We start from the raw sequence: 18053 nt of genomic DNA, 5'->3' as shown, positions 1-18053 counted from the left end.
ACAATTTCCCCCTTATTATTTAATATTAAATTAAGTACTATTGATATAAAAGAATATGTGTAGGGTTGTTTTTCATTATGTTTGCTCGGTTGTATTTCATTGTTTTCATGTCAACTTAAACAAGCAAGTAATCATTTGTTAGGAGATATATATAAATATATATATATATATATATATATATATATATATATATATATATATATATATATATATATTGTTTTTTTTTCTAATCAAAACCATGTTTATAATGATCAAAATAGGTAACAGGTGTTGATGACAAGGGATATGTTCTTCAGAGGACAACTCCCACTGCCATAAGCCCTCTCAAGCCTCGATCTCCAAGAGTTATCATGCCTGAGGTCACCAGAGGATTTTACGACCAGACATCAACCATCACCTGCCAGGTTTTCAGTCTTGTTCCCTACACGGTGCAGTGGTACTACAATAATAAACCGCAAGGATTAGAAAATCTTTATAGGTGTGTTTAGATATAATATTTTGATTTTATGGTCTTTGTTTATGGCTTTGTTTCAATTTTTTTTTCTTTTTTTTCGGTTTTTATGGTACTTCAACATGAGACATTTCAAAGTGTGCCTCAGAATAATTCATTTTATATTTCAATTTCATACTGGGAAAAGCTATTTGAACTTATCTGTACTTAGAAAAAAGCATGGATGTCAGACAATACTTTTGAAACTAATTGAGGGCTGGAGAAAGGCGTTGGACAATAAACAATAAGTAGCAGCAATCCTGATGGATTCATCTAAAGAATTTGATTGTTTGCCACATGGCATTTTAATTAGCAAACTTTCGGCAATTGGGGTGGCACAAAACTCTACAATATTAATTAAAAGTTATTTATCAAAAAGGAAACAAGTTAAAATTGGAGATGTTGAGAGTCAGTGGAAATAAGTTTCAAAGGGGGTGCCACCGAGATTAATTCTAGGTCCATTGCTTTTTAATATATATTTATAAATGACACATTTTTATTTTTAATAGATTCAGTCCTGTATGATTATGCCAACGATTATACACTACCCTACTGCCATAACGATTTTGAAACTCGTACTGATGTTCTTGAGCAGGAGACCCAGAAACTTACTAATTGGTTCCATATAAATTGCATGAAGGCCAATCCAGACAAGTTCCAGGCTCTAGCTGTAGGCAAAAGAACGCAGAATAAGGGCCCAGTATTTGATATTGATTCAGTAACAATACCATGTGAAGACACTGTAAGGTTACTTGGAATTGATATTCCTTCAGAGCCATTAGGCCCATGGAGCCGGAGTTTATCCCGGTTTCTATAGCGGACAATAGCAATTGCTTGCTACACTTTGGGTAGGACGCTAGTCTGTCGCAAAGTACTTTCCGCCAGATCTAACAGACCCAGCTACCCAACCGCTGCTGGATGGAGAAGGGGGGGGGGGGTCAGCAAAAAATCTCGACGTAACCCAGGATCGATCTCAGTCCCTTTGATTGTGAAGCGAGTGCTCTACCAACTAAGCTAGAGGGTCTTCCAGGAATTGATATTGAATTCCAACTAAAATTTGACTTTCACATCAACGAAAAATGCAGAAAGGCCTCTCAACAACTAAATCTCCAAACTAAATAAACTAACAATTTTCCATACGTTTATTTTATCAACTATTAACTATTATCCACTTATTTGGCATTTCTGCTAAAGAACAAATACGAAGAATGTTGAAAAGAATATAAGAACGTGCTCTCAGATTCCTTTACATTAATTATACCGGCAATTTCAAAGAGTTATTAACAAAGGCTAAAGTTATCCCCCTTGAAACCAAACGAATGCAAATTATGGCAACAGAAACGTTCAAAATTCTTCATAAATGTCTCGAAAACTTAGTAACTTTCAAAGAAAGAAAATACTGTAAATGTCCCAAACATCAAGATAATCCATTTCGGTAAACAGTCATTTCGTTATGCCACTGCAGTTTCGTGGAATAATTTGCCAGAGCACACGAGAATAGAGACAGATTTGACTAGGTTTGAGAGACTCTTATGACAAAAGTGGCAGATTCTCAGACTAGTTTAGATCTGTTTTATGTTCCCATAAGTATATTTAATATTCAAATGTAATGAAACCCCGAGACATGTCAATTTTTATATAAAGTATATAGTATTTAATTTATTTATTTATTTATTTATTTAATTCTTATGTCGGTGAAAAGCCTTTAAGGGCTTACTGATTTTCAATCAGATTTTATTAAGAAAACATAGATTACTATATTTTTTAAATTGTTATTTATATATTTTGTTGTCGTCGTTACTAGTTAGTGTTTTGTATAAAAGACTTTTACCGACAATATATAATGTATTCATACATTCATTCATTCATCTAATGTTAACAGTTTTTGAAACAACAGTTACTATTATTCCAATTTTGTAAAGTAACTTTTTAAAAAAACAACATTGTTTTAGTTGATTTAAAATGGAGAGTAGTCAAGGGCTCTCTGAATCCCCGTATTTTAAAATTGCCATAAAAAAGATGAATATGTTTTGAAATAATGGATATGTCTTGTATAAGTGATTCAAATTTGTGCTTTCTATTCCATTCCAATCTTGGACCATTTAAACTCAATCTTTGTTCCAATTTTCTTCAGAGACCCAGCCAATGTTACCCTTGAAATTCCACGGTCTACAAGTTATGTAGAGGGAGAATATGCCTGTAATGCTACGAACAAAGCTGGGAGTCAGGTGGCGGTTACATACTTGGATGTTAGTGGTAAGATACTGGGTGTTTTTTATATACTGCTCTTGCCAAAATGACAATGAAACTGTGCCTCATGTGCTGATCAATTTATGCTGGCCATGACATACATATATTGCTACAAAACTCCATGGATGGGCGTCAGAGGAATGTTGAATCTGTTCCTTGCATCGGAATCCAGATTTGATCTACTTTGGGAGAAGAATACTGAATGAAAATTCAGGTTTTTGCAACCTGTTGACACTCTTAGAATTGGCCGATATTTAAATTTCAAATCCTCTGGCCAAAATGAAAAAAAAAGAGTTTGTCGGATCCTGGCAGCACTTCTCTTACTGCAGTCATAGTCAAAACTTATCATATCTGTAATTTAAACCAGATATACCGTGGGAGCAATCGTGACCTGAAAAAAATCAGTCTCGTTATTGTTAGTTAAACTCAGTAAAAACATAACAAAAACGATAGATGCTTGTCTCATAAAAGCAATCCCTGGAAAAAATAGAGAACCGGTTTCTCATCCCATATCTGGGTCCGTTTTTTTTACTATGATACTTATATAGCGGAAAATGTTTTCTTTCCAAAAAAAAATAATTCAGAATTGAATAAGATTAATGACATTATTCTTAAATTAAGATTTTAAATGGACTCTGTAGTTGGCTTCTACTGGTAAAGAAAAGTGACCAGGATTACACCAGATTAAATTGGAATATTTATTAAAGAGCCACAGCCAATTTTGATAGATTGATCTCGCAATAATAGCATTAAAATGCTTTCTTGTAAAGTGAAAAAGTTTTCGAAAAGGAACAAATCAATATCAGATCAAATGCATCCATGAAAACAATTTCCACTGCCATCGCAAATAACACTTTGGAATGAAAAGGTATGACGTTGTCATATCAACGCTATGGACCAGGAATGAAATTTGTCATCAGTTAATTCAAAGCATCTTAACCAATAATTAACTATATATATCATAAGATAAACATGTGACCTAATGTCTCAAAACGGTATTACACCAGGATGCTGGGTGGGGTTCCTGACCTCCCATAGCGGGCAGGGAGGTACATACTGTGTCTTCTATCCCCCTATGTCTGTTTTCCAACATGCTTTCTGTCTTTGTCTTGGATTGAGATTGTTTGGTTTTGTCCTGGATACCCTGGCTGGGAGGGAAACAGTCAAATGTATAGTTAGTTTTGGGAGATTATATTTTTCCCTTATAAATCACCTCTCTGTTATGTATTATAATTTGTTTATATATTATATATGTTTTGTAAACATTTGAGTGTATTTCTCTTATTGGGGACCTGTGCTTGTGTCTGGATGAGACTTTTAGGTGATCTCAGTGTGCTCTTGGATTCTATTTGAACCAATTCCCCTTTGTCTGCCTTATTCTTGAATGCTTTAATTGTAATTCTAGAGCTTTTTACTATCCCATTTTCTTCTTTTTTACTGGCGCTGATATGACCTTAATGTGTTGCAAGCGCCGTAAAACTCTTTAAAACAAACAAACAAACACCAGGATGGCTTAGATGCTTAAAATTGAATCGATAGTCATGATTATGAAGCTTGGGCCATGTTTTATTGAGATCAGAAGATAAAGTTGCTTACCTTACCGTACCGGAGTTCCGTCTCCCTACAGAGGTTAAATGTCTTTGGAATGCCACTCTTCACGCTCAAGGGTCATTACCGAACAGTCGATTATATTTATGCCAGTTGTTGCCTCCTCATTTCCTATCCAGGACATCTTTGGTTTGCCTCGTGCCTTTTTGAAAATTTGCTTAATGTGACAAAAAATCCAAAATTTCTTGTTAACTAAAAACTCACTTTTTTTTCATCTGAGTATCACTGACATAATACATGTTTGAGATGGCTCTCGTATAATCGAATACGATATAGAAATAAAGGTGTTTTACTTACTGATTTTCCTTCCAGACCCCCCACCTGTTATTGTCAGCGCTGAGAATGTTTCAGCCTTGCCTGGAGATACAGCTATTCTGTCGTGTTTGGCCTTCAGTACAGTTACCCACAACATGACCTGGAAAAGAAATAACCAATATGGTGCCTTGACTTTGGACCCCAGGTTTAGGGCATATACGAACGACTCTCTTGTTATCAGGTAGGATTTTAGTAATTACCAGGATAATGTGGTCACCATTATTACCATTATCATCACCATCAGCAGCATCATCATCACCTTCATAATCATCATCATCATCATCATCATCATCATCATCATCATCATCATCATCATCATCATCATCATCATCATCATCATCATCAATATCATCATAACTATCATTATTATTGTTATTATTATTATTATTATTATTATTATTATTATTATTATTATTATTATTATAACAGCCACCATCAACACAACCTTAAATTGCATTAAATTATTTCTTAACACCTCACAGAAATGTTGACCGCAATGATGAGGGACAATACAGATGTATTGCTAGTAATGAAGGTGGCTCAATATCAGCAACTTTATACCTCAAACTGGAATGTAAGTATTGCTGTATTTCTCATAAAAGATTCCATTACAGCCTTATAGACGAAGAGCTTATTCTAATTTATGTAGCCTACATGAACAGTTACGATTGATTGCTATCCTTTTGATAGAATGCAATACTATTGCAAAGTACTTTCTGCAATACCTAACACACCTAGCTACCCATTCATTGCTTGATGGGCAAAATTTGAAAAAAAAACTTGACTCAACTTAAGATTGAGAGATTCCATTCCTGATATAGTGCATACAAAAATGCTAGAACTAGAAATGAATGAGAAGGGTATATGCTTCTATTTTTTTTCTCACTTTAGCTCAATTTCAATTTTGTTTTCAGTTCCTCCTGTGGCCCAGATTCTGCCCCCAAAGCAAACCTTTATAGCAGGTGCTGCAAGAAATTTCACGTGTATCTCTGGAGGATACCCTGCCCCAACATTTACCTGGGTTAAAGACGGAGTGCCCGTGGTTACCACTGGAAGGATCCAAGTGGATGGAGGTTATCTGTCATTCAAAAACTTGGGACCATCTGATGGGGGCGTGTATGAGTGTACTGCTGCCAATACAGCCGGGCAGGATTCTGTCACAGCAAGTCTAATGTACATTGGTGAGTTATTGACTGCACATAGCACAATTTAAATATTTTTAAAATGAGCTTTATATAGCGCAATATCCACTAAATGTGATCTAAGCGCTTTACAAGGGGTCCTGGTCAACAGCAACATTTAACATGTAGGACGGGGCATGACGCCTGTTAGGCGATATTATTACAAATTTGCGGACAAAGACAACGCTGTTAACGGCCAGGTATTCATTTTACACATGAGTACGATGAGAGAATGTGAGTAAAGAGCCTTTTCCAAGGACTCAACTATGCGCCGAGCGCGAGGCCCGAACCCAGGACCTTCCGATCCGAAAGTGAGTGTCATACCACTCGACCACATAGCCGCAGGTTTCAATAACTTTCACATTCCTTCATATACAATGAATGTCCATATTGATAAGAGGAGAGAGCGGACAGGGTGAGTAAAGTTCTAGGCTATGTATGAATTTGTAATCAGTGTTAATTAATTTCAATGTTTTGAAAACATTACATATATATTCACTGTGTTGAATTAATCTGCGAAATATGTCTGTGTGTATTATGATGTGTAACTCTTGTTGTGATGACTATATTATCATGATATTCACACATTTACATGCTTATTATTTAGTTTGTTTAAGCAATGTAAACAATTGATGTTTAACATAAAAAGCCCCACAAAAAAAAATCATTCGAATTTTAAATACATTTGAAACTTTTGAAGCAAAATCTCGTTTTCTTATTCCAGAGGCCCCATTCATTGGAGATTATGAGAAGAAAGTTCTGGTTGCTGTAGGGGATGAAGCCAAACTAACGTGTAAGGCTGATGGAATTCCAACCCCAAATATCACCTGGTATCGCTCTGATAGGCAGGTATGGCATAGTTGTCGTGTAGACCGTGGAAATGCGTGTTCTCTCTAAACAAACAACTTCAGTGTTTATGATATACTACTACAGTTGTTACTCCAATATAGTTTATTAATCAAAGTTTAACAGCTGTATTCTTTTAACAGTGTTTGTTTGATTTTGGCCAATAAAAGTATAGACCAGAGTTGTTTATTTTGGGTATATTTTGTGTTAAATTGAATCTGCAGACTTCATTTGATAAAGAAGGTGAGCTTTTCTAGTTAATATCCACTAAATATACTTAATTTTGTATTACTGTGGGGCTCAAGTCAATAGCAATATTGGACTTGGAATACGAGGCAGGACATCTATTATGTGGTCTAGTGGTATGACACTCGCTTTTGGATCGTAAGGTCCTGAGTTCGAGCCTCGCTCAGCGCATAGTTGAGCCTTTGGAAAAGGCTCTTTACTCACGTTCTGTCACCGTACTCAGGTGTAAAATGAGTACCTGGCCGTTAACAGTGTTGTCTCTGTCGGAAAATATGTGATATCGCCTAACAGGCGTCATGTCTCGTTCTACATGTTGCTGTTGGCCAGGGGGCCCCTTGTAAAGCGCTTTGAGCACATTAAGTGGATATTGTTCTATATAAAAGCTCAAGTTTTTTTATTTGTTTTTTTTTTTAATTATTTCTTTTTGACAGAGGTAATGCTATTAATGACGAGTAATTGGTTGAGTATATGCTGTTACTGGCTCATGAGACAATGCGATAAAAGCGCCTTTTTAAAGGAGTCAACTATGCACCAATTCTGGAAATTTATTTTAATGGGAAAATTGCCAAATTTAAGACCTTAGGAGTCTCAGAAGATACAATCATTTCCCTCAATAAGTCCCAATTCAAATATAATTTTATACTTTAGAATTCAAAGTAGAATGAGTCGATCGGTCGCTTTTTTGTTCAAGGGTATAATTTAATGTGATTTTTTAAAAATTAAAATTAAAATTCATTTTATTCCTGATGGTGACATTTTATTTTATTTCTTACCTCCCTTTCTCAGTTATTGTCAGCCTATGGTGTTGACATCAGTAAGGATGGAGTGATGGTCATCTCAGGTGTCCAAGATTCGGATGCAGGTCCTTACAGATGTGTGGCCACAAATGAAGCTGGAAAGGATACTGTGGACATCCAGTTGGAAGTTGGTTGTAAGTCTCACTCACACACTCATCAGAAGGACTTGCTGGCGGGATGTAGCCTTCACAATCTGGCACCACCCATCTCGGACATTGGCCATCTCTATCATCATCTATCAACTTGCATTATGTCAAAGCTGTTCATTCCTTGATGTTGTTCTGCCACATTTTATTTTGATTTTTTTTTGGTACTAATACTCTTACAATGTCTAAGATATCTTATAGACAGGTACTCATTCATACCTGAGGCGAGTTTTGGTTTTTAAGGGTTGTGCTGGCTTGCAACACATTTAGGTCATAATAGCGCCAGTAAAAAGGAAGATAATGGGAAAGTAAAAAAATTCTAGAGTTACAATTAAAGCACCCATGAAAAAAATAAGACAAAGAGGAATTGGTTCAAATAGAGAACAGATGTAGATTTTAAGAGCATACCATCAATGTACTTAATTTGAGATCACCTAAAAGTCTCATCCAGACGCCAGTACAGAATTCCACTAAGACGGACACTCAAATGTTTACGAGATATGTTCAAAACAATAATATAACAATCAATACAGAGCAGAGAGATGATCTACCAGGGAAAATACAATCTCCTCCTAAAAACTAACACTATGCATTTGACTGTTTCCCTCTCAGTCAAGGACATCGGCAAGAGCCAAGACAAAACGAAGTAATTCCATTTCAAGACAAAGACAGAAAGCAATCAGCTAATGGTGAAGTGACACAGACGCAACGCGCAGGCCAGAATTTTGTGCCCATCACATATTGCTGAGCCAATAATGTTATTGTTGATAAATGGCTGTTTTGCTGTTTAGTCGATTAATATTTTTCTTGAAAAAGTCCTTTGTTAGGCGTATTTGACCAAAGAGTTTCAGGCGGTGTAGAAACTGAAATCTATTAATTAAGATTTGCCTCAAATACTGATCTCTAAATAAAGTAGAATCATATTTTTCACAGCTCGGGATCAGATTATTTTCTTTGTAATATTTGGAGAAAAAAAACAAGGATTTAAAAGAATAAGGAATCCATTCGAAATTGAAGAAATATCTTGTAATATTTCTCAAATTGAAACTTTATGCTTGTCCTCAGGGTTAAATTGCCGTCACGTTAAAATCTGCCTATCTTGCATCCTTTGTTTTATATACTATCTTCCTTTTATAGAATTGATATAATAAAAACGACCATCAATATTTGAAGATTAAGCTAAAATTTCTTTCTTTCATTTATACCCTTAATGACCAACAAAACATTTCTACCTTTCAGCTCCACCAGAAATAGTCCTGGCCCCTGACAGTATCGGTATTGACATAGAGGGAAATGGCTCCCTACCCTGTCAAGCATTTGGCTACCCTGCCCCCAAAATCTCATGGCGGAGGGCAGATGGAAAACCTTTGAACATTGGAAATCGGTTCAAACAGAGACCTTCTGGCACATTGGACATAAACAGTATGAATTATTCTTACACTTTTAAAACAGGAAAAAAAAGTAAAAGTAAAAAGGTTTTTTTTTAAAAAGAAAGAAAAAGTGGGTAACTTTCAAGCAATTTCAGAAATTGAACTTTGTTGTCTACCTAGACAGTAGATATAAAAAAAAATTAATAAAATTCCCTTTATTCATCCCCAAGGGGAAATTTGTCTTTATGGTCTATTCCAAGGGAAGACTGGAATAACCCAGGCGTCAGCCGCAGAGCAGTGCCGCAAAGTGTGCTAGGGCGAGGTGACTTGCTCAAGGCCACACAACGCAGCGGCGGGTGATTGAACTCGGTACCTTTCGGGTAGGAAGCAAAGACCTTACCAATGAGCCACGCTGCCCCTTATTGCTGCATTTCTGTCTTTAAAATTAGTTTTGCTAATGAAGGATAAATATTAGAAACATTGTTTATTTTTTAAGGTTAATAAAATCATTTTCAATTTATCCTTTTTACTGGCGTTTGTAATATTCACAGCAACAGACTCTCTACTTTACTCTAATTCTTCTATTAATTTATGATATAGACCTTTCCTTGTTGTTATCCTTTTCTCTTGTGAAATCATAATTTATGATGTTTAATTTACTTGGTTTTTGAATCATGTACCTTACATCAAAGTTATATCAAATCAAAAGGCATTTATTCTATTTTCATTTACTTTTTCGTTATCAAGTTTTCAAATCCCCACAAAATTTAAATGGTGTCCCGCTTTTTTTATGTAACATCATAATATTATATTTACAAATGAATGGTTTCCCATTTCCAATTCATCACAAACTTCTTTGTCAACAACCAGTTATCGGCCCAAGAGACGAGGGGTTGTATACATGTGTGGCACAAAATCCATTTGGTGTCAGAGAGGCGTCTGCTTTTGTCAGTGTCACTGGAATAGGTAAGTCAGCACAAAATACAAACATGTAGGCTGATTCAAATAATTGACTGGCATTAATAAAATCATTACAAATGTTGATAATGCGTATTAAAGAAAGAATTAAAAATGATAAAACTATTAGTTGAATTGCATAACATGAGCAAAAAGTGCAAGTAAGATCACTTAAAATCAAAAACATTATCAACACTGAAAACAACAATAACAACGGGGACAGTGTTTTTTCCTGACAATGATAAAATAAGACACACGCTTTGAATTGACTGGCAGCCAGTGTAATCATAAAAGCAAATTTATGGCACAGTCAAACCGTTGCTCTTTTAATTCCAACCAAGTGACCTTTTTTGTGTACAATCTGTAGTATTTAAGTTTTTATTTGATTTTTTAAAGGGAAACAACACGTTTTTTTGGCCATATTCTTAAGCCTTAGAGAGAAATAATATAACTTAAAATATTTTAAATTGAGAATGTTATTGAAATAGTATTATACCATTCTTTATTCCATAATTATTCAAGCTCATAATATATCTGAATATTCCAGTTCGTCCCCTTATTGCTTATACGTACCCCTATGTAAGAGTAATGGAGGGGGAGACAACCGAATTGGAATGTGTTGTTTTACTGGGCAAACCTAAACCCAAATTGACATGGACGAGAAATGGAGCCAAGCTGACCGAGACACCCCGTCGTTACTTTGAAGACCCTGGCCATCTGGTCATAAAGGATGTAAAAGAGGAAGATGAAGGAGCGTATGTATGTAAAGCCAGCAATATTGGCGGTAATGAGACCTACACCATCAACCTAGATGTCATGCGTAAGTGTAGTTTTTGTTTTTATGTCAGTGAATTCTTAATGATTTCTTTCTGCTCTTACGTATGCTCCTCGTTATTGCCCAGGGTCTCTCTTTTCTTTCTATTCATTCAATTTCTTATGCAGTTATACAATAATATATTGTCGGGTAATTTTAAAGCCCTTTCAATGTTATTTTTTTAAAAATATTTTTATTTGTATAAATATAAGGTAAATATTAAACTCACCAATTCGAATTGGAATTATGGAGCTGAATTTGTTTTTACTTGGATTAAATAGTAAGTGCTTTTATGATGAGAAAGATGATAGTGTATGAGTCCTTCAGAGCCATAGGCTCATGGAGCCAGAGTTCATCCTGGTTTCTATAACGTGAAACGGACAATAGCAATTGCTTGTTACCCTTTAAATATGATGCTAGTCTATCGCAGTCTGAGACTGGAACAAATGGAAATTTGATTTCTGGTTGTTTAGAATTTAGATTTGTTTTTATCATCTGCTTGACTTCATTTTGGTTCCAAATTAGTTGATCAGAAACAAAATTGTAGCAATAAAGTATAAAACCTAGTTTATTTTGATATATATATTTCTACACAGTTCCTCCAAGATTCCTGACTGATGATGATGCTGATAGACAGACAAACTTCACAGTGATTCAAGGACGTAGTGTCTTTTTGCCATGTACTGTTTCATCAGATCCACCAGCTACTTACAGCTGGTTTAAAGATGGCAGTCCAATTTCCCTCACAGATATCAGGTATTATCAAAATATTCAATGACACCATTTATGCAAATCAAATTTCGTCAGGTTGACCATTATTTGTGAATAAGGAAACGTACGATGTGTAATTTTATTCTTTTTTTGTTATTGTTGTTGCTCTATTACACTTTAATTTAGTTGAATAAGTCTCACAGTTAATATCATCTATTCTAAAGCTGAGATGTTATTGGATAACATAAGATTGGCTATTATATAACCAGCCATTTTCAGGATTTTCCCCAAAACTTCACACCCAATTAACACAAAAATATATTTTTTATCACTCAAACACAATAGCAGTAAGTTCTTCCGATAAATAATTTCTGTAGTAAAACATGCTCGACAACACACTGTTCATGCTCTTTAACTTTTATGATGTACAAGAGAAATTTGAATAAGAAAAATGTTGGTTGTATCGTAACGAATGTGACGGATTTTCCTATAGTTGGTAAGGAGAGGGTTAAACATTTTTTGGTGAGAAGACATTTAAGATTTTAATGTCATCTAAAAAGAGTGGTAATTTTAAATGCAACTTAAAGAGTTTTAAAGCCAGTTTGTTAAGTTCTTATGCGCAATAAACAGAGCATCTATCTCGGAAGCTAATACCCCTTGTTTAACTCTGTTTGATGTCAGCCGTTACTCTGGTCCATCTTTCATCAAGCATAATTTGGGTATCTGGGATTATCGTTTATGAAAGACCAATCGTCACTATCATACCTTTTTTCATGCTATAGAAGTTTGATTGAACGTCGAATACATGGGTGTCTCTGATCATTTTTTAAAAAAAAGATATTCAATGATTTGAAAACCAAAACATATTTTAACATTTCAGGTATTTTGTCCGTAGTGATGGTGCTCTAGAAATTTTCAGTGCTGACATTGAAGACGCAGCCAGTTACGTTTGTGTTGCCTCTAATATTGCTGGAGAGGTGGAGAAAAAACTGAACCTTTTCGTTGAAGGTAAAGTAAACTGGACAATGATATCAGTATTAGACAGTGTTTCTTTTTAAACACATTTTTGTAGTTTAATTATGAAAATTCAACTCAACCTATAAAAAATGAGCATCACACGATTTACCATAATGTATAGATTTAACTTACACTTCAATTTTCTTCTTCCAAAGGCTTGCCGTAGGTTATCTTTATGAACTATATAACCAACTGTCCAATTATTCATCAGCTTATCCATTCATACAATTCTCTAAATCATTCATCCATCCTGGTTTTTCTTATTTAGCTTTCTCATTTATCCATAATAAAACTTTTATTTTAGCCCTTTCACAACTTAATAGTGTCACAAACGCCATGAAAAACTCTTTTTTCTAGCACTATCATAACTCAATAGTATCCAAATAGCTTAAAATGACTACTATCTCATCACTCTATTGACTCATAGTGTCACAAATACCACAAAAACTGTAATTCTAGCCGTTTCATGGCCTAAAACTGTCACAAATAATTTCAAATACTATTATTCTAGCACTTTCATGACTAAATAGTGTCACAAATGAAATGAAACTCCAAAAGTACAGGACAAAGGTCAATTTTTCATTGGTTGAATGAGTTTTCATCTGATAATAAATCAATTTTTTTTTTTCTACCAGTCCTTCCTGTAATTGATGGAGATTCCGAAGAAACCTTTGAAATCAACATAAATGAATCGATAGTGTTACCATGTGAAGTGTCGGGTACTCCAAAACCCACGGTGTCCTGGACCAAGAACTTTGTTCCTCTCATTATGGACTCGTCCAGAGTTCAAGTAGTAGACGGCGGCCTGTCCATCTCCAGAGCAAGGATAGATGACAAGGCTATCTATGAATGTCTGGCCTCTAACATCGCTGGATCTGCAAATAAGATTGTCACTCTCATTGTTTATAGTAAGTATGATGACAGTGCTATATGGACTGGAGCCGATAATTTAGAATACATTTTCAATAGAGCAACCCAGGTTTAATCTAAAAGATTCCAATGTTCTAAGTAATTGTGGCATTTTAGAAATTCATTATAATTGCTGTTAAGAGCATAGTGTGTTTACAAAAAGGCTCTAGGTCTGTGCTCTTTTGTATTTAGGCAGCTAGTGCACATTTTTTTTCTTTGCTGTCAAGCATAACATCATACCGTGCAAATTATTGACCATTGCTAGGTTTCAATATTTTTCTGGCCAGCTACAATTTTGAAAACTGTTTGTGTGTACGAGTAGGAAAGGGAACTGGGGTTGAGGATAGGGGGGGGGGGGGGGGAGCACTAATCTATACCAATCTCCTCACCCTTCTCCACCCCTTTTGCAAGCAGGCACACAAACACAAACAAAGCAAAGAATTAAGTCAAAAGAAACAAAACAAAAGCCCTTGAAGAAAATGTCAATTGGTGCTTCAGTATCGTATTCCATCGACTCGTTACAAATTTCAAATTATTTGTCATGTCTCTTTTTCAGTTCCTCCTGCTTTAGAAGAGGGATCCGCAGATGTAACTGTATTGTATGGTGAAACAGCAACACTAGAGTGTGAGGCAAAGGGTGACCCAGCACCCACTATTCTATGGAGGAAGGATGGTATTATCCTTGATACCAGAGACCCAGACGGAGGCTACTATACATCTGATCGAGGTTCTCTTACAATAGAGAAAGTGACAATTAAAGATGCTGGTCGTTATTCGTGTTCAGCCACCAACCCTGCTGGAGTTGTAACTAAGGAACTGCAATTGATTGTCCATGGTGTGTTTCATGATTTTAACAGTTCTTACTTTTCATTATCATCTCTTCTGATCATTGGAGAATTACTATTTTCAATTTTCTATTACGTTATTTTTACTTTTTAAAGTGATTTTTTCAGGTTTTATCTTATGGTTTATTAAGGTATAGTTTCTGGACAAAAAATAAGTGTTCAGAGTTTAGTTAACTGTTCTAAACAATATGGCCATCTAAAAAAATGACCTTTCCTCAAAAACATTAAACTTGACTAAGGAAAGCCAGTGTTGCTTGAATGCACATCCTCCCTCTCCATGTAAAGCTTACTATCTTGCAAATTCATTTTACCTTATTATATAATTGTACAATGATTATTTCTCCGATTGACTGATTTGAGAGAAATTCTTTTTATAAAACTGTTGTTCATACCTCTTGCTATCTGTCAGGTTTGAGTAAAAGTTGAAGTTTGACCATTTTTATTAATCTGAACTCAGTATCATTGTGTATTGGAATTTTTTTTTGGAACTTTCATTGCGGTGTTTGCTTTGACAAATTCTATTTAACCAAATGCAAATCGTACATGTGCAGATTTTAAAAACATTTATTGCGCACCCAGCTCGTTATAAAGAATGATATAACTTCTTAATTAATTAGAGGTGTAATAATGAGTATTAACAGCCGATTGTTAAATAAGAATATCGATTTTTTTTTCATCGTCAAAAGCTGCTTGCCTATCGATTAATTCTTATGGACCTAAGCTTTGACATAATACCGTAATTCTATCACAGTTATATTCTATCTTATGATGTTTTGAAAAAAAAAAAAGGATTATACTAATAAATATGATATTTTTATCCTGTTTGAATTTTAGGTGCTCCTGAAATCTCTGGTACTTACAAAGAGTTAAATGAAATCATTGAGAAGAATCCTGTGATCCTTCCATGTCCTGCTCAGGGTTCACCAACTCCAGTTGTTTCCTGGCATAAAGATGGAGAGCTGTTGGACATTAACCAGTTACAGTTTGGAATGGCTCAACTTTCAGATGGCTCACTGGAGATTTCCTCCACAAGAGCAGAAGATTCTGGAGATTATGAATGCATAGCTGAGAATGTGGCTGGAATTGCTACTAGAGGATTTACATTGAAAGTTTTAGGTAATATGATAACGTAAAAAAATAGATAATGCTCTGAAAGAGTTTAAAAAATCAAAACTTTTAAAACTATGAGAAGGTTGAGGTAGTTGAATGGATAAAGTTTGCCAAGGTGATAGGAAAATCTAAGTAAACGTGATTTTTATTTTCTTTGATTAACTTTGAAACTTTTTATTAACCAATGAATTTACAATCTTGAGTAAACATATGATTATTAAGACTAATCATCATGTTTTGCTTTATAAATTCGGTCTTGCAAAGAATGAGTAATTTAAAGATCTACTCAAAGTCTAAAATATTCATATTTATCATTAATGTATTATAATTACAGTTCAAATGTTTAACTTTTGATTACATGTATTTTCTTAAACGTTCGACAAATGGATGATGCCAAGTCTGCAAAGATAGATCATCATCAAGCCCTACTGCAACCTCCTCGTGGTGTCGAACGGTAAAAGGTCAAGCTGGCCATCTGCAGAGGGCGACAAGAATAGGCAATGGCAAACCATTCTTGTAACTTTGCCGAGTTAACTGCATGAATAAGTCCAAAAAGTTAAACGGTGACAGCGTAAAGGGGAGCATGTTTTCAGGAAGACTGCTGCCTCGCTCGGTTGGGAGCGTGATGTTCGTCAGGTCACACCGAACCGTCAGCCAGTTACTAGGCGAAATAAATTTAACAAATGTGACAAAACCAAAATTGGGACATGGAATGTCAGGACCTGTGCCAAAAAGGAAAACTAAACAACATTCTAAAAGAAATGAAACGGCTCCAAATAAATATTCTTGGCCTGGCAGAGATGAGATGGAAAGAGCAGGGAACCATGTCAAAACAAGAAAACAACATGACATATAAGATCATATGGAGTGGTGGAACCTCTTTCCAAAAAGGAGTAGGGATGATCTTAGACCAAAAATCAACCAAATTTTACAAAGGGCACGTAGCAATCTCAGACAGAGTTTTGCTGGTTAAGCTAAGAGGACCTGTAGTTGACACCAATATTATTCAAGTTTATGCACCAACAGAAGAGGCGACAGATGCAGATATGACAGAGTTTTACCATTCACTAGACAAAGCAAAACGAATGTGTAAATCACAAGAAGTCCTTATGGTAATGGGGGACCTAAATGCTAAGATTGGCAGAGGCAGAGATGGTGACATAATCGGACCACATGGACTCGGAGACAGAAATGAACGAGGAAACATCTGGGCAGATTGTTGTAGAACAAATAAATTAATGATTTCAAACACCTGGTTTCAACAACACCCAAGAAGAACCTGGACATGGCAATCACCAGGGGACAGAGCAAGAACCAGATAGACTTTATAGCAGTATCATCAAGATTCAGAAATGGCATATTAAATTGCAAAACCTACCCAGGCGCCGATGTAGACAGTGACCATGTCCCAGTTGTTTGTACAGTAAAGATAAAGTTTAAAGCTATTCAGAGAACAGCTGGTAGAATAAAGAGGGATTACAGGTTATGCAAAGACAATGGCATACAAACAAAAATGAGAGAAGAATTTGAAAATGCACTCATGATACAAAGCCAAAGTGAACCTGATAACGAAAAATGTGAAAAACAATTTGATATATTCCAAAAGTGTGTCAAAGCAACTACAGAAAAGCATTTACCAATAGCTCAAACAAACAGCAAAAAGGAATGGATGACAAATGAAATTCTAAACCTATTTGAAGAAAGACGAAAATGCAACAGAAGGTCTGCAGAATACCAAACATTGAACAACCACATTAAATCCAAATGCATCGAGGCACACGAGAACTATCTAGACTGGAAATGCTGCGAAATCGAAAGAGAATACAAACCCAACCCCCAACAAGCTCACCAAAGAATAAAAGAACTATCAGGGAAAAGGAAAAGCAAAGCAGCAGGAAGTTGTATCCAAAACAAACAAGGGGAACTGCTATTTGAAGAACAACATATAGAAAGCCGATGGGTAGAATACATAGGCGAACTGTACAATGATCCAAATAGAAATGAACCACCACTGAAATTCAAAGAACCATTAAGCGGACCAAACATCACCAAAAGTGAAATTGAACATGCCATGGAACGAATGAAGGATGGTAAAGCAACAGGCCCTGAATGAAATATCTGTAGAGGTATTAAAAAGCCTAGGAGATCTAGCAATTGATGAACTTCACATATTATTCAACAATATATACAATACTGGGAAAATTCCAGAAGATCTCTGTAACTCTATTTTCATAGCAATACCAAAGAAAGCAGGTGCAGTCAGATGCGAAAATTTTAGAACTATAAGTTTAATAAGTCACATCAACAAAATACTGTTGCGTATAATTATCAACAGGCTAAGGAATAAGATTAACCCCGAAATCGCAGAAGAACAATATGGATTCCAACCTGACAGAGGGACAAGGAACGCAATATACCTCCTCCGTGTTTTAAGTGAAAGA

General features: G+C 35.4%; 1 protein-coding gene across 2 annotated transcripts in view; it reads left to right on the top strand.

Moving 5' to 3' along the window:
- LOC144979899 (hemicentin-1-like) overlaps positions 1-18053 on the top strand; it is a 166146-nt gene that overhangs the window by 86797 nt on the left and 61296 nt on the right. For both annotated transcript variants that reach the window (XM_078927161.1, XM_078927160.1), the window contains exons 9-23: positions 261-478; positions 2625-2746; positions 4661-4844; positions 5146-5237; positions 5578-5844; positions 6569-6693; positions 7723-7867; positions 9119-9301; positions 10120-10215; positions 10754-11026; positions 11617-11776; positions 12612-12739; positions 13384-13656; positions 14214-14492; positions 15337-15618. In XM_078927161.1, coding sequence (XP_078783287.1) covers positions 261-478; positions 2625-2746; positions 4661-4844; positions 5146-5237; positions 5578-5844; positions 6569-6693; positions 7723-7867; positions 9119-9301; positions 10120-10215; positions 10754-11026; positions 11617-11776; positions 12612-12739; positions 13384-13656; positions 14214-14492; positions 15337-15618 — 2827 coding nt within the window. The remainder of the gene's footprint in view (positions 1-260; positions 479-2624; positions 2747-4660; positions 4845-5145; positions 5238-5577; positions 5845-6568; positions 6694-7722; positions 7868-9118; positions 9302-10119; positions 10216-10753; positions 11027-11616; positions 11777-12611; positions 12740-13383; positions 13657-14213; positions 14493-15336; positions 15619-18053) is intronic.

Source organism: Berghia stephanieae, chromosome 9 (genome assembly GCF_034508935.2).
Source record: "Berghia stephanieae isolate SIO BIC M18660-M18661 chromosome 9, UCSD_Bste_1.3, whole genome shotgun sequence".
Taxonomy (NCBI): domain Eukaryota; kingdom Metazoa; phylum Mollusca; class Gastropoda; order Nudibranchia; family Aeolidiidae; genus Berghia; species Berghia stephanieae.
The sequence above is the reverse complement of the archived record's forward strand: the minus strand, read 5'-3'. Positions and strand labels throughout refer to the sequence as shown.